We start from the raw sequence: 16,493 nt of genomic DNA on the forward strand, positions 1-16,493 counted from the left end.
TTAAGTGGATGAATGCTTTGACTGTAATAGACTTGACAAAAATAGCCAACACTGAGATCTACAGCAAGAGTGTGTAAAGCACTATCTATTTTTTATAATTGTTATTTATGCATGTGCATGTGTTAAACATTAAAACATGTATGCATACTGAAGCCCTCTACTGTATGTTACTGACCTGCGCCTTGGCCAGTTTTTCTCTCTTGGGGCCGACTTCTTTGAGGACTCTGGAGTAAAGATTCATGGCTCTGACCCACATGCACATTGATCTGCAGGCTTTGGATACCTTCTCCACCTAACAGCAGCAACACAATAAGGAATTACACTAAATAGCATATATTAACATACTGTGTTACGTTCCACAAATCATTGACAATTTATGTCATCACAAAATCAACATAGTTCATTTCAGTAGCGTACATGTGACTGTAATGCTGTGATCAAAATTGAAGTGGTTATTTTCCAATTTCCAAAAACTCTGGCACAACTGCCGAAATGTTTGAACTCCCATTTCACGACAATCTGTTTACGCTGTGCCCTACTCCATGAAATCTGACGAACGTATCGGAGTGTTTGACATGAAATCCAAACAGACCTTCTCAGGTATGAAATCAGGGTTGTTGATGTATTTTTGCAGCTTCAGCAGGATCTGAGGTTTGATATTGTCCTTGTCATAGTCCATCAGACGCCTGAGGAAATTGGCATCTCCCAGTAATTGCTTGGCTCCAGGCCAGTCCGGTCTGTAAGGAAAAATTAGGAGTTGTGGGGAAAAAAAGGGCCAATAATAATTAATAAGTGTGAATGTGTGTCTTAATTTGTAAAAACCCAGCCTGGAACTGTTAATTGCAAGCAATGATACAAGAATGAAACACTACTTACAGATAACCAAGGTACATGGTAATTTAAACTGCTGTAGTTCATGATACTGTGAACAGAATGTAGGAATTCCACTCCGACACACATGCAATGCTTACGAATCACATTCAAGACTCCCATCACAAGTCAGAACAAGAAGAAACAAAGAGAGTCTAATCTATCAATAGATATATTAAACATTCATATTCGTGTAACTTGTCATAGTACTAGCAGTCACTGAAAGTTCCACATAGTACTAGTGTGCCACCGAAAGTGGGTTGAGTAGATAGGATTGGATTTAATGCAGCAGTGCAGTAGATTAATGACTGAAGAAATTTAAGGGTTGACAGAGGGATGAGTCATGAGATGGTGGCGTTAACCCTCTGGATGCTGACTACAAAATACGTGGGATTCAAAAATCTCATACATTTGGCAGAGTGACGATTCTGATTATAATGATGATGATGATGATGATGATTTTTTGAATGACTAAAATGATGTTGATAATAATTATGAAGGTGGCTACAGTGATAATTGTGATTATAACAATGGATCATCATGATGAATGGGAAGGAGATTGGATCTCTTTTGGGACACAAACATTGGGTGAATCCATTTTCCTGTTTGGTATTGTCACTTGTCCTAGACTAAAATTGAATTGGGTATTTTATTTTCATCCGACAGAATCAAACGCTGTTTACAGATGACAATTTGCCATTGGTGTTGATTTAAATCAATTGTGCTGAACAAATGAAACACACATCATACAGAGATTAGCTATTAGATTTCACCAAGCCCTTAATGCCTGGTCTGTCCTCTATGCTGTTATGACTTTACTATGAAAAAGCCCTATCAAATGGCATCTGCCATCCCATTTTTTTTTCTGAAACAAATTACTGGGATGTAACATAATTAGAGAGAAGTGAGTTTGGAATCATGGATAATCAGTTGGTGAGAGAAGGGCACTTTTATGTAATAAGAGAGGCGAAGATAACTCTCTAATCGAAAAACTCTGAGGAAGAAAAGTCTTGTTTTTTAGAGTGAGAGAGAAGCACACTGACTTGCAGTTGAGCAGGATGCAGACAGCCTCCATGACGGTCATGACTAGGTCTGGGGGTTTGGTAAACACCTTGATCTCAGAGATGTCAGCCTTGTCGAGAGAATTAAGGGCCTGATTGGCACCTTCCAGGGCTGGCAGAGCCTCATCCAGGTCCTTCTGGGCATCATCAGCTATGGCCTGGGTGTCTTCAGCTTCGACCTTGGCCATAGCCTCATCCTCTTTCACTACTTTACGCACCTGTGGCAAGGATATATTTTTGTATGATACATACACATACACTAAGGGCCTGCGTCCACATTTTGTTTTCTGAGTGCCAGCGTCTTTTTTCAATTGTTGCCAATGAGGAGAGAGCGTATGCACGTGCATGCAGCCGCCTAGTGAAAAGGCACTCCACCCGGCGTCTTTTTTCAGAGCGCTCCGCCTTTTTTGTGCGGCCGCTTCAAGAACAAGCACTTCACTGCAGCGCTTCCAGTGTCCAGCCAGCGCTTTTGTGCCAGAAAAACACACTATGTGGACACAGGCCCTAAGACAACAAGACAAGGCTGTCGTGCTTTTCCAGCACCTTATATGAAACAATAGACACATTTTTAAAACTTCCTTGATACCTTATCTCTCTCTAACACACATGCACATAGACACACAGACCTCGTCAGCGCTCTCCTGGTCAATAGCCAGTTTCTCCATGAGGGCATCAACATCAATGGATTTTTGTTTGAGGACTGGCTCCAGAGCAGACAGGTCCACTTTCATTTCGTCCACAAGCTCATTGGTCTCCAGCAGTTTAGTCAGGCCGTTCTTCACACGATCCCTGGCCTATACATACAACACCCCCACACACAGAAATATTATGCACATTTTGCATGCAGACATAATCTGCAAAATAAGACAAAAAGTATTACAGACCATATAACCACAAAGAAGCTGATCACAGAGAAAAATAACTACTACAATTACTACTAACCACTAGCTAGAGCAACTAGCTGCTATTTCCTCTTCAACAATGTCAGGCGAAGATTCATCATCAACACCACAACTGACGACTAATCACTCACTACTGATTATTGCTCATGCACCTTTATGGTTAGACTTACAAGCACTAGCTGCTGTCTCTTCTCCTCTAGCATGGACAGGTAGAGGTTGATGAGCTCCAGGTAGGAGGTAGGCGTGGTGTAGTATCGGCGTCTCAGCTCTGTGTAGAAGCGGTCAGCCATGTCAGTGACACTAACATGTATCACCACACACATGGCCGAGAACCTCTGCTTCAGCTCCTCACTGCCAAAGTCCACATTCTGGAAAAAGGCCTGAGAGACAGAGAGCAGCGCCTCACGAGGCCACTGGGCACCACAGGGGCAAAGAGGAAAAGACGAAAGAGTGTGGTCAGGTTTGCAGCGAGCTTTTAGCTCTTATAACTTTTAAGAGCTTTTTTTATTTGCACTGTGGTTCAACAGAACAGCAATAGAAATACATAAAACACTTACAAAATGCAATAATAAAGACTTTTAATAAAGATGCAAATTACAAGCATCCACAATTGAATTTAGAAATTGACAAAGGACATAAATAGAATGATATGGATAGAAAGCCATACACCACAGACCTGAGCAAGAGCAGGTGAAGAGAATAGGTGAGAGAGAGGATAGTTGTAAAACAAGAAAAAATGCAATAAGAAAAAAGATGGGGGTGGAAAATTATGTCAGAGTGGAAAAGAAATTACATTTTGGGTATAGCTGCCAGGACAGGCAGCATGGTGGAAAGAAGAATGATGCTGGAGACTGGTTTAAGACAAGGAGAGTGATACATCCTAACAAACACGAAGATGGTCCCTATACCATGTTTGTACCAGCGATTTATGTTCTAGGGCTTTCTATGTATAATAATTATATAATCATCTTTAAGTTCACAACCTCAAACCAAACTGAGTAATCATATAGTGATAGTATAGTCAGAATAATGAGAGCTGTCTCAGCATACCTGCACAAACCAGTCAATGGTGCAGCAGTTGACCAGCGAAGGAAACATACGACAGCGTGACCTGAAGGCATCGCCCACGGGACTCATACACAGGACAATGTGCAGCTTCTCCCGTACACGCGAGATGAAAAACTGGAACACCTGAAGGCCACAGACGCAGAGATTCCATAATTTCTGGAGGTACGGTCTCAGCAGGCAGATAACATTAAAGGCTGATATTTTCTTACAGCTCGCTTGGGGGCACTGACTTTAACTGACTGCTCTTGCCCAGACTCTATGGTTATTTTGGCCCTTTGTGAGGCTACTGGCAGTGGCCAGTCTTTGTTTTTACTTCTGTTATATCTTACTGCAGCTTTTGAACTGATGATGTCTTGATTTTATTTATCTTAAACATTGGCTTGGTGTATGTGGTATTGTTTTACACTGGTTTATTCAAATCTCTCTGGAAGGACCCTTTGTGTTATTTTGTGTTATTTCTCCAAATGTTGAACGATTCCTTTAAGTGTCAAGCCTTTGTGTAACCCTTGAGTAAACAACTATCCATTTGGGTACCCATTGGAATTAATTACAAAAATCAAAATTGTCATCATCATAGGTTCAGAGTCTGGACATTCATAGTTCTGCTCTCTTCACATGGCCTGCTTTCCTCATATTGATTCCCCATCTTCCAACATCACATCTCATTGAAGATGTCTTGGTATCATTTTTCACAGCAAACTCAGTTTTAATCTACAGTTGAAAAGAAGATTCTCGATAAGATGAGAACAATTTTACCTGCAAATGCGTAGAAATGAGTAACACACATTGTTGCTTAGTGTTTGTGTGTGTCAGGTTTGTGGTTAATGTAAAACTAATTATATTAATAGAAACTACCAAAAACAAACCGAACCATACAAAAAGTCTCACTGACAAACATGTGAATTTTGGCAACTTTCCAACTCAACCATTTGCCCTGATCATCTTCACAGAAATGTTGTAGATATACACTGTATGGCATTTTTACTGACTGAATGATATATGTTTGCCACAGCAAGTGTTTGTCTGTGCGTACCTCATCCCTGTTCTCCTCACTGACTCCAGCCTCTTTGGCTTTAGGGCGGGTCGCGGCTAGTACTTGTTCCAGCTCATCTTTCTCAAAAAGGTTGGGCACCTCACCAGAGTTCAGCATGTTGTTGATATCCTCCAAAAACTCTTCCACCACAACCTACAACAGGGAAGAGAGTGGACACCTATAAATATAGTTGGATGTGCAAAAAGAAAAAACAATCTGCAGGCATCCAAATGTTTATTATTTTCATATCAGCGAAGACCTTCCATCATACCTGAGTATCCGTAAAGAGGAACACCATATCTTTGCCCTCCACGCCAGCCATCTTGTAGAGCCTCCTCAAGTCTTCATGGAAGCTGTCATAGTTGTAGCCTCTGCTCAGTTCAATCTCAAAACAGCGGTACCCACACATGTGGGTCGCCAACCGAGTAAGTGACTGCTTGCCTGTACCTCCCACCCCCACTAGCAGGGCATTGCCTCTCTCCTGGCGAATCATACGGGCAATCCTAGAAGAAAGAAAAAATCCCTGTCATCATTTGTAAAGAAATGTTGTGGTTATGAAGATATATACACGTCACAGGCTCCATGCTCACGACTCACTATATGTTAAAGAACAGATTTGTGTGGAGTGATATGCCTTGATACAACACTACTGATAAGCATATCAGCAGAGACTTGTATGTTAACAAAATCATTCTATTATAGTCACCTCATCATCAGCAGTGACATATGTGCCATTTTATGCAATATCATACGGACTCTAGTGTAACGGCTTCCTTGGTGTGACTTTCCTCTCACAGTTTGTACCAGCTGCAGCTAAAATCCATTAACCACCAACTAAGAAGTCACTGTACAAAGAATCTGGCGATTCAAGGGCGCAAGTTCACATGCACCCACCTGGAGACATGCTCGACAGCGTCCTGGAAGAAAACCAGCTTGGTCTCCTTGGAGAAGGTCATGTTGTAATCGTCAAGGTAGTCCTGGAGAACAGCCTGAATCTTAGCCATGTCTGTCAGATCCTCATACAGACGATCTTCTTTCTCTGCACCCACCTACAGGGATTATTAGGGAGGCATAGAGAGGAATGGGAATAAATGAATGTTGCGAGGTATTTAAGTGTAAACACAGAAATAAAATGTTTTGATGTTCTGATAAGAAGATAGCATCTGACCTTGATGAAGTCCCCAAATATGATGGGCTGAGTCACAAAGTATGAGGGCTCCAAATTAATGCTAAAATATTTGCCTGGCAGAAAGAGAGAGAGGGGGTCAAGTAGTCAGTTAGTAGTCCAACATGTGCAGGATTCGAACAGTTTGTGCATTTAGTCAAGTGAGCCGTCGGGACGGTCTTTGTGACTGAGATCTTACTGGCCATCTCACTGACGATGGTGTTGAAATAGGTCTTATCTTGATTGTTGATGAGTCGGTCATGGAACACTCGCTGACACTCATGGCAGAAGAGACGGAAGATCTGGTTCTTGTCTCTTACTTGACTGGGCTCACACTGCAGTATACCTGGACATCCAGAGAGGGAAAGATGTATGGAGAGGAGAATTATAGTTCTAATAACTTGTGTATAATAACTAAATGTGTGTAAGTCTGTGTGGGTGTTTTAGATTGCCAGTGTAAAACTAATGGAAAATACAGACACAAGTGTCTCTGAAAAATCTATACGCTTCTGCTGCTCACCTGCTCACCAAACTGCTTTACTTGTAGTTTGCACAGAATGTAACATACTGTTAAACAAACCTAACTACTGACATTTTTTCCCAATGCAAACAACCTAAACACATAGTCAGAATCAGAATCAGAATCAGATTTATAAAGGTAACCACTAAGGACACATGAAGGGAAGCAAAACAGAAGAAGACGTTGTGCAGAGAGAGGCTATGTTATGTCAGCATTATAAGAAAATGGGAAGAATGGGTGTTAAGTGTATTACCGCTCACCAACAGTATGTTTTACTAAAGGGAACTGTGTGTCTGAGTAAGGCACTCTAGCTATAGCAAGTAATGTATAGAAAGCAGTCATAGAAGTCACTTCAGCTCATCTCCGTGCTGTAATGATGCCTGCTGGGTAAAAGAAGACATGGAGGGAGAGAGGGAAGGAGGCAGAGGGGGTGACGGTGCAGACGACTTTGGAGCATGAGGCTGCGACAGAGCTTATAAATGTCGGTAATGTGGCTTGAAGAGATATGTCGTAGCCGTGCCCCATGCTGTGGCACTACAAAGATTCTCTCAGTGTATGTCAGTCTCTATCAGCAAAGCTAAACTTTAGTTTGCGCTGTCGAGGAAAAGGGAGGGTGTATATGCTCTATGCCTGTGCAGACAATGAGTGTTCATAATTAACATTAAAATACTTTAGTCTCAAGTAATCTTTCGTGATTTGATCACCTGTGCCTGGACATCCACCCAGAAACCATCCCACTGCTCAAGTCAAATCCCAAGTGGCCATTTAAAATGTATTTTAAAGGCTGAAAGTGGTAAAACTGGACATACAGTGTCTGGATACAAGATACTACACATGAATGGGTTTGTGGCTTGCCCATTGATGGTGCAATTCACCTAGTGCAGAAGTGCAGTATTTAGAAGGAAAACGCTAGCTTAACACCTTATCCTGCTTCCTGTGTTTTAATAGTATGCATGTTATCGTTCTCGCTCATATTTCTTTCTGTTTCTGAAACTCAATAAAATACACATTTGTCTACTGCTGTGGTGAATCAGAAAGCTACAAAAAAGAAGTCAATTCAGCAAACAGATATCCACAGCTGTCCAGCCCCTGAACTGAGCACAGGGCTGTTAGCCTTCATGTCTCACCTTGCACGCACTTGGAGAGGTCCCGGAGATTGAAGACATAGTGGGACTTAGCTGGAGTGGGCAGCAGATCTACACTCAAACGGTCATAAATCTCAATGGCTGCATCCACAATCTGACCGGCACAGTCCTTCACCGCCTGGGAAAACTCACTAAGGAAACCGTTCAGGATGGCCTGGAGGAGGGTTGGGAGAGAAAAGAGATCATAACAAGCATGAAAGTATAATAAAGTGTGATTAAAGAAAATGGATTGGTGGGGTGAAGAGGAGAAAAGCGAGCAGGTGAGAGAGTAATAAGATATCTAAGAGATAAGTACATGAACATTATATTTTTTGACCACATAATAATGTTCCTAAAACAGTTAAGAACAAAATGATTTATGAGTTAAGCTTTTCAACAGCACAGGTTTTATAGCAGTAATATAATAACATGAGGTCTAAGGACTGCCTAAGTAACTGTCTGTCTGTGAACAAGTGTGTGGCTTATCTCATTGAGGGCCATAATTAATTGTGTATTGATATGTGTGTGTAAGTGCATCTCCTCACTTTGAAGATCTGCTTTAGGCTGTGTTCCGAAGGCGTGGGAAGACACAGCATGCTGAAGTGGCGGATGAATCGGGGAGTCACCGGATTGCGCCCCCCTCCCGGAGGAGCACACGCTGCGGCAATGGTCATTTCCTGGAGGACATTGAAGAAAGGAGAAAGAGTAGGAAAGAAAAGAGGGTTTGTCAAAATTTAAAAGAGAGGAAGGGCAAGAAAAGATGACCAATGCGTATCCCATTAGAAACCTTCATCTCCAGTTGAAAGACTGTAATGGGATTCCCGCAGGACCCAACACAAGTGTTAAAGCTGGGGAAAATATTAGAGCTGCAACTAACGATTATTTTCTAAATTAATCAATTTAGTCTATGTCAGAAAATAGTGAAAATGCAGAGCCCAAGGTGACATCTTCATGTAGCTTGTTTTGTCAAACAGTCTAAAACTGTCCAAAGATATTCAATTCACAACAACATGACACATAGAAAACCAACACTTTTGAGAGAGAGAGGCTGGAACCAGAAAATGCCATTATACGACTATAATCTTTGAATCTACTCATCAATTGGTTGATTGTTTCAACACTAGAAAATATTTACTTTAATGGACGGTGTTTAGCATCTAGCTGGATAAGATTCCTAACATGAAAATATGAGCTTATCAATGTAAATGAATTGCTTTCTAGTAAACTGTATGCATGCAAATACAGTACTGAATAAAGTTAAGCTTCATCTCTCTATTTCATGATGTCAGGTACATACATTTAATTTAAAGATAAGAAAATGCCACCCCTAATCCAATCTGTAAATGACAAGAATATTTCTACTGCTCTGAAGCCTGACATTGCAGCATCTGGAACGCTGTAGATAGCTAAGTAACTTTATGAGCATTTCTTTGGATTCAAAAAATCCATAAGGGTCTTATTTTCTCCTGAGGGAAGCAAATAAGACACACATTGCCAGTGAAAGTTATAAGATTCTCAAAGAGGCGGTAGTGACATGAAGCATTAGAAATGGTCAGAATGCCTGCAAGTGGGTGCAAGATTTAAAACACAGCTCCTCCTTCTCGAGCTGTTTTGTGCTACATTGATTGTGGCTTTGGTCAGTAAGAAAACAGGATGCTAAACCTTGGACTTTTTTCCCCCTGACCTTGATGTATGTCATGACAAAAAGTACTTCACAGGGAGAATAAATTATTTGAATGGATGGGTGAATGGAAAAACAAGTATATTGAATGAAAATAATACGTTGATTGCTTTAATTTTGTTTCCAGATGAAAAACACACACACACCTCCTCCCTGAATGTAACCCTTTCATCTCCAATAAAAACTGATTACTCTGTATGAATGTAGTTACAGTATATATGCTATTTATATGTGTATGACCATGTCTGTCTGTGGTGCAGTGCATTATTACAAAAGATCCTGAATGTACTGCTGATGTGCGCCTCCAACATCACGCACACACACCTGCACACCAACACACATACACACACTCAACTACCTTATACAGTAAGACATCACATGCAGTCTAAAGTACAATCTGTCTTGCAAGAGTGTGTGTGTATGTGTGTGTGTTGTATAGCACAAGTTAAGTGCCGGAAACTTTATATCAATGCAGAATACAAATATGGGTCCAATATATTCACATAAATACAGATGGAAACACATACAGGCACACAGGATTAATGGGTTTGTTATATAAATGGACAAACTTCACTGAAATTCCAACTAGAAACACATCAAACTGATGATGCCTGCGTAAAAAACAAAACTAGAGAGCTACTGTTTATCTACACTTTTTAACTGAACAGAAAAACAGCCACATTACGGCACTCTGACATTTTAAGAGTTAGATGAGAACATCAATATCATTTTCATCTCTGCGTTAAGTACAACTCCTGGACGGTTTAGCCTAGCTTAGCATGAAAACTGGAAACAGGAGGAAACAGAAAATTCTGTCCAAGGTGCCCTACAACAACTCCAAAACTGTCTTGTTTGCAGGATGTATTTTCTGTGTTTAACACAAGTAGAAGTTTTAGCCTTAATGAGCACTTGGGTTATAGACTGGATCTAGTCTGGCTTAACAACAGCTGAGCTTAGTGACTGCAGCACCTCAACAGTCCTGTCCCCTTGCCTAGCCTAGTTGCCACAATGTGTGAATGATCCTTTAAATGGTTTAAAACAAGTGTTCTAACGGAATACTGAAGGGTATGTTTACTCGTCTTTTTGTAGATTCATAAAAGGGACACGTTATAGGACGCTAACAGCCATCTGCTGAACTCCATACAGCCAAAGTCAGACATGTGCACATACATAATCATTACTGTCAAATGCGCCATTAGGATGTATCTCATCTTATTTATACCTGGATCTCCTTCCAGAAGAACTTGTTTCTGTCATAGAAGCCAGAAAAGTCCTGGAATTGGCGCAGGAGCTCTATCGGGGGCTGAGAGCCATAACTGTCCAGCTTCGGCATATTCAGGTCATCCACAAAGACTACTAACTTCTTGTTACCAGGAGCACCTACAGGGAGGGAAAAGGATGAAGAGAGAGGGAGAAAAGGCTACGGATTGACAGATGGCAAGAAAGGATGATACTGTATGTAGATGGATTAAAAAAGGTCAACTGTATGAACAGATAGACGAACAGAAGAACTGTCTCATCCAAGGACAATACCAGTGGTTTTGCATGTTTTAGGCCATTTACAACACTTTACTGCCAACCATTTTTAAAATGTTTACACAGCTTTTCTACGTTGCAGTATACGAGTGATTGTGTGGTAATGCAACTGCGAGCCAATACCCAGAATGTTTTTCCTCTTTTTCTCCAGTTTGGACTCAATGATCTCCTGCGTGCGGGCGGAGGAGGTCTGAGCCGAGAAGTTGATGTAGACTGGAAGGTATCCTGCCCTTTCCTGGATACTGTTAAGAAGGCCCCGAGCCACCACTGACTGTAAGGGACAGACACATGAAAATACTTCAGTAACACTGACACAAATGACTTCTTGTCTAACAAGTTTGACCCGTAACAGAGAAAGTTTAATTAATTAGTTTCAAAAGCCTTTTAATGATTCTCTTGTAATTTCAGTTAACCAAACTTTGGTTTAGCAAAATAAAGCAGCCCTATAGTAGGAACTCAGCACCAAAGCTTAACAGTCATTCATTGTTAGGGTATTTGATAGGGATTTTGCAATGATCTTTACAACCACTGTATTTCTTGTGTTTTCAAATTTACCTGAATGGGTGCAGTAATTGTAGATTTAGTTTTATCACAAATTATTTTTAGGGTGTATTCTCAGCCTTCATTTTCTCCTGATCTCTAGCTATCCTTTCTCCAAGTTTAATCAGGAGGGTGGGTGTAGACCATCAGGTGCTTCCTTCGGTACATATGGAATTACCAGCCACTCTTTTCACTTAACAGCAGGGAGTTCACAGAAAGACTGGTTGAAATACACTTGGGCAAAGATATGCATAAATAACCTTGTGCAAAGATACAAGGATGGCCGGTCCATAGATTGTAAGTCTGATAATTCACACCTTGAAAATGTCAACCAAATACAATGTGTACGTGGTCCTCTGTGTCCAACAAAATCAATGGCGGCTGTGGGAAGGATTTCCAGTAAAGCAAAGAACCAAATATCAAAAGCACACACTTTATTTACAGTATTTTAATCTTTTTAATAAGCTTATTTTCCGTTGGGGTTTGTTCTTTGTTTTCTGTACATTATTTGCTGTTAAATCCAACGCTACTCCCCAGTGCACATGTGAATATAGTATTCACACAGTGTTTGCAAACTCACAAACAAAGAGCTTAACACATGCAGTGGGTCTAGGCTTTTGAAGCGACATTGCAAGTTGTATTCACTGAAACGCCTGGTAATGCCAGCAGCACTACTGCTGGGAACTGAGTTCAGGTTTCAGTTATGGTAGGGCAGTGATTTTCCTCTATGCAATCCAGATGATCCTTTAGTGTCTTCAAAAAGACACAAGTGGGCATATAATTATCAACATGGCGTTGTGTCTGGGTTGCCTTGTTAAATTACTTCTATTAGGTCATTGTGCTACGATTTAAAGGACAGTATGTCATGGTGTTGCTACTGTTTCTACTGTATCCATGAATCCTTACCTTCCCCACCCCAGTGGCACCAGTGAAGAGTACAGAACGTCGCACAGATAGCAGTTTCTCCATCAGGTAGCCGTAGCGGACAGTGTCCGTGGTGGGGACCAGCATCTCAAAAAAAGGCTGCTCACTGTTGTATTTAAATGACGGGATTATCTTCTCCCATGGTTCCAGAGATTTGTGGTTAAAGTTCATGTACACACTCCACAGGGTACCATGCTTTGGGAGCTATACAGCACATATGAATGCACATTAATCAACATACAAATACACACAAAAACTGGGCAATTTGGTGTAATGACTTTTACAAAAATACAAATACAATTGCCTACACTTGACTGTATGCCATTAGCTATAAACCTTTCTAAAAAAGCAGGCATTAAAGAAACTCATTTTTCTCTGTTGTTGATTGTAGTTTCTGTTATGTGGAGCTAGAGGTTTCCCCGTGGCATGTGAATTAGTATTTGTCTGCCATGTTTGTGTCGCTGAATCCCGCTGTTTGTGTGCAGTTTATATTCCCTCAAGCTTCACAGCTAGGAGCTGGCTGCACTGGCTTCATCTCATGGTAAACACACAAAAGCATACACACAAACAGTTCTCTGATATAAATGATATTAAAATCCACAAATGAACACACCACCACAGAAACAACTCCTTATGCACAGACAGATGAACAAATGTGGAAGCATATGGGATGTTCCAGATAATACTCTACAGCCTTCATGAATCTTTTACTTTCATGATCCCTCCACCTTCAGGTGAGTGAGTGAGTCATGTTCCTACCCTACTGTTCTGCCTCTGTCAGCAAGACATCCTCTCAATCATCTGCTGCTACCGCCAGCCAAGACAAACCTCTCAAACAATTAACTTTCCATTTCCTGTTCGGCTGAAGGGCTGAAGGACTGAAGGATATGATATCAGCCTCCACCTTCTTTCATCTATTTCTCTGCACCAAATTCTTTACAAATAAAAAATGTTTCCTCCATTCTATAACGGCCGATTCATAATTCTCAAAGGTCCACAAGGTAGAATAATGATATGCAAAGGACTTTTATAACCTTGGCACCAAGCACGTCCTTTTATCTGATGTACTTTTCCAATATATTCCTTGTAACCGACTGAAGATAAAATGTACAATATGGATGCTCTTTTTTAACGTCTTCATTTCACATGACTGACTGATATCATAGAGAAGAATCCTTTTTCAGATTAGCTGTGCTCCAGCTAGATACATCCAGTGCCAAAAGTACTTTGATGTAATATATAATATGAGCTAACCTTCAGGCCTTTTCACATATTTCATGCTAATACAAGCAAACGCGTTAGCAAATGGATTTGACTCTCAGCAATACAGATGAGGGATAAAAAATGCCTTGAGTGGCAGAGAAGAGTTTTAGCAGAAACAGTGTTTTATGAACATATGTGGAGTCTGCAAATGTTATAGTACAGTATAGTGCAAAAAACCTCCATCTTGTCCATCAATCTCTGTATGTATCTGTAGGTGGGTGCATACATATATACCTTAGCACTGCTGTTGTCTTCAAACTGCTCTCTGACAAAGGTGTCAAAAGCATCCCAGTGAGAACTGGTCAGATTTCCGCCTACTGCCCACAGGTAGCAAAATATGAAGGTCTGACATAATACACTGTTGAGATGCTTGGAATTCTGTCACCAACACACACATGAACACAAACATAAAAGAAGAAGAAGCTCAGTTAGTAAGTTATGGCATGGTTCACATAATGCCTACATTATGCTTTTGTCAATTTATGTATTTGTGGGGTCCAATCATCTATACAATGTTGGTGTCATGTGTTGTTTAAGAAGAGGTGCTGCCTTTGCCTTTTGTCATCTGACCTTGCCCACAACAACACTGAATCTTTTTGACTTTTTGGCTATTGTGCAAAAATGTCCTCATTCACACTAAGAGACAAAATTAGGTCTCTGTGTGGCATCATAGACAGAACCGAAATAGACTAAAGTGACAGTAAAATCTTGTGTTTAATGTACCATTTTGAGGTCTGGCCCTCCTTTGTCCAGCAGCAGTGCCTCTAGCAGGGAGCAAAGTGTGGTGACTTTGCTGATGTCAACCTGGCGAATCGCCTGGGTACAATGCTTCAACACGAATTGAAGACCCTTCTCCACATACTGCTCAAACAGCTCCAGCAGGTATGTTTGCACTGGGTCTGGGAGCTAGAGAGACAGCACAGAGTCACAGAGAGATGAATGCAGGGCACGGAAGGGTAAGGTTATGCAGGAGACTGTTAGCTTAGCTTAGCATAAAAGGCTGGAGGTAAGGAGGGCACATCTAGCCTGTCTCTGTGCAAAGGTAAAACAAAATCCTCCTTCCAACATCTCTAAAGCTAACTTACCTCTCTTATCTTTGGACAGAGCCAGGCTAGCTGTTTTCCTGTCCCAGTTTTTATGCTAAGCTAAACTAACTGTCCGGCTGCAGCATCATAATTAATGTACAGACATGAGTGGTATCGATCTTCTCATCTAACTCTCAGCAAGAAAGGGAATACTCTTATTTCCAAAAATATTGAACTATTCCTTATACAAGTTACTAGCTTGAAAGGGAGTATTAGACAGAGAAGACAGAGAATTAGAATAAGTATGGGCTATGCACTCTGTGTCTCTTGGGGACATGGAGAGCATTGCCCAGACTCTGAGCGTTAAAATAAATTAAGTGTAAATCAATACAAAATGAATTAAAAACTCTAATAAACGCTACCTCTAACAACTCCACAGATTTGTTCAAAGTGTAATTAACGTTATCCCTGACAAAGCAGAATGCAACACTTTGACTAAGAAAAGAAAGTCCCCTCCCAAAAAAATGTTGCCTGTTTTAAACTGATTGAAGTAACTTAATTGAGAGGTTGAAATACTCAAAAGTGGGAGATAAATGTGGAGAAAATAGGAGAAGGCAGAAACAAGGAAGATTAGCAGATAAATGAACTGTCAACAAACACAATAGTCTCAGTCAAATAGAAATGAAAAGAGAGAGAGTTAAAGGTTGAAGGGAGAAATGACCCTCTCTCACTGCGGTGTCAAGTCACCCTAAAAGGCTCAGGGCTACTGTTGCACGCTATAAACTTTGATGTGATGTGCTGTCATCAACGCTTATGCTGACGCTGAAGTTCTGAAGGCACATTACCATTCGCATACCAGCGCACAAACAGTCAGGAACACACAGAATACAAAAGCAATGATAGGGAAAGATGAAACTTTACTAGCCGGTGATATAAAGGATGGGGAAGTGCGTTTGATGTTTGAATGAGAGCGCAGAACTATGACTGGAGAGTAAACCTGTATATACTGTAACCTATTATACTGTATGTACTGACCTGTGGGACCATGTGTCGGAATAAAGAAAGTACTTATACAAACATGTAATACTGCATTAGAAGCAGTTATAGACCAAGCCTCAAGCACTAGTCCTTTGTCATTTCAAACACTGTTATAAAAAATCTGGGAATGACAGAGATACAGTATGTACAACCTTGGCTCCCAGACCACTGATCCATGTCTGGACATAGGGCATCCACTTGAGCTCATCTGGGTCAATATATACCATCCCACAGCGACTGACTGTGGCAGGAGATGCTACGGCCAAGTCCTGTACCTGAAAAACACAGTTAATGAAGGAGATTAAAGAAGATGATCTAGGAGCACAAAATACATGAAGCCCTCATTCAAGCTTTAGCCATTTACCCTTGGACCCGTATTCAACACGGTGTGCATATGAATTTGAAAGCTGCTCATTGACTAGACAAAACACTAAACTCTACTTTCACTACGTTCCGCTCTAACCTCAAACACCATGTGTATGGATGGAGTAAGTTTGATCCGCTCGCTGTTAGCCAGACAGAGCATCTTGTTGTCATCCAGCACCGTGTTCATGTTCTCTATCCACAGGGCGTCAACTGGCCCATCGCAGATCACCCACTTGTGGTTGTCACTGGTGTCGTTGACTGCATCACGGACACTCAGCGCCATCAGTCCGTCACGCCACTCCAGTGTTAACGTGTTAACCTGAGGGATTGAGGTAAATAATCAATGAATCTAGAGAGAGAAGCGAAGAAGCTGTTGT

At 41.0% G+C, this 16,493-nt stretch overlaps 1 protein-coding gene across 1 annotated transcript in view; it reads right to left on the bottom strand.

Annotated features, from left to right (window-relative positions):
- Positions 1 to 16,493, bottom strand: part of dnah6 (dynein, axonemal, heavy chain 6) — a 52,305-nt gene that overhangs the window by 18,450 nt on the left and 17,362 nt on the right. The window contains exons 37-56 of the mRNA XM_070926356.1: positions 16,214 to 16,435; positions 15,903 to 16,025; positions 14,411 to 14,593; positions 13,922 to 14,065; positions 12,407 to 12,628; positions 11,084 to 11,231; positions 10,647 to 10,804; positions 8,289 to 8,420; positions 7,747 to 7,918; positions 6,299 to 6,445; positions 6,103 to 6,176; positions 5,829 to 5,983; positions 5,206 to 5,437; positions 4,935 to 5,087; positions 3,884 to 4,024; positions 3,004 to 3,246; positions 2,558 to 2,725; positions 1,914 to 2,149; positions 593 to 737; positions 176 to 292 (exon numbers count right to left, since the gene is read on the bottom strand). Of these exons, the coding sequence (XP_070782457.1) occupies positions 176 to 292; positions 593 to 737; positions 1,914 to 2,149; positions 2,558 to 2,725; positions 3,004 to 3,246; positions 3,884 to 4,024; positions 4,935 to 5,087; positions 5,206 to 5,437; positions 5,829 to 5,983; positions 6,103 to 6,176; positions 6,299 to 6,445; positions 7,747 to 7,918; positions 8,289 to 8,420; positions 10,647 to 10,804; positions 11,084 to 11,231; positions 12,407 to 12,628; positions 13,922 to 14,065; positions 14,411 to 14,593; positions 15,903 to 16,025; positions 16,214 to 16,435 (3,315 nt within the window). The remainder of the gene's footprint in view (positions 1 to 175; positions 293 to 592; positions 738 to 1,913; positions 2,150 to 2,557; positions 2,726 to 3,003; positions 3,247 to 3,883; positions 4,025 to 4,934; positions 5,088 to 5,205; positions 5,438 to 5,828; positions 5,984 to 6,102; positions 6,177 to 6,298; positions 6,446 to 7,746; positions 7,919 to 8,288; positions 8,421 to 10,646; positions 10,805 to 11,083; positions 11,232 to 12,406; positions 12,629 to 13,921; positions 14,066 to 14,410; positions 14,594 to 15,902; positions 16,026 to 16,213; positions 16,436 to 16,493) is intronic.

This window comes from Enoplosus armatus, chromosome 2 (genome assembly GCF_043641665.1).
Source record: "Enoplosus armatus isolate fEnoArm2 chromosome 2, fEnoArm2.hap1, whole genome shotgun sequence".
Classification (NCBI taxonomy): domain Eukaryota; kingdom Metazoa; phylum Chordata; class Actinopteri; order Centrarchiformes; family Enoplosidae; genus Enoplosus; species Enoplosus armatus.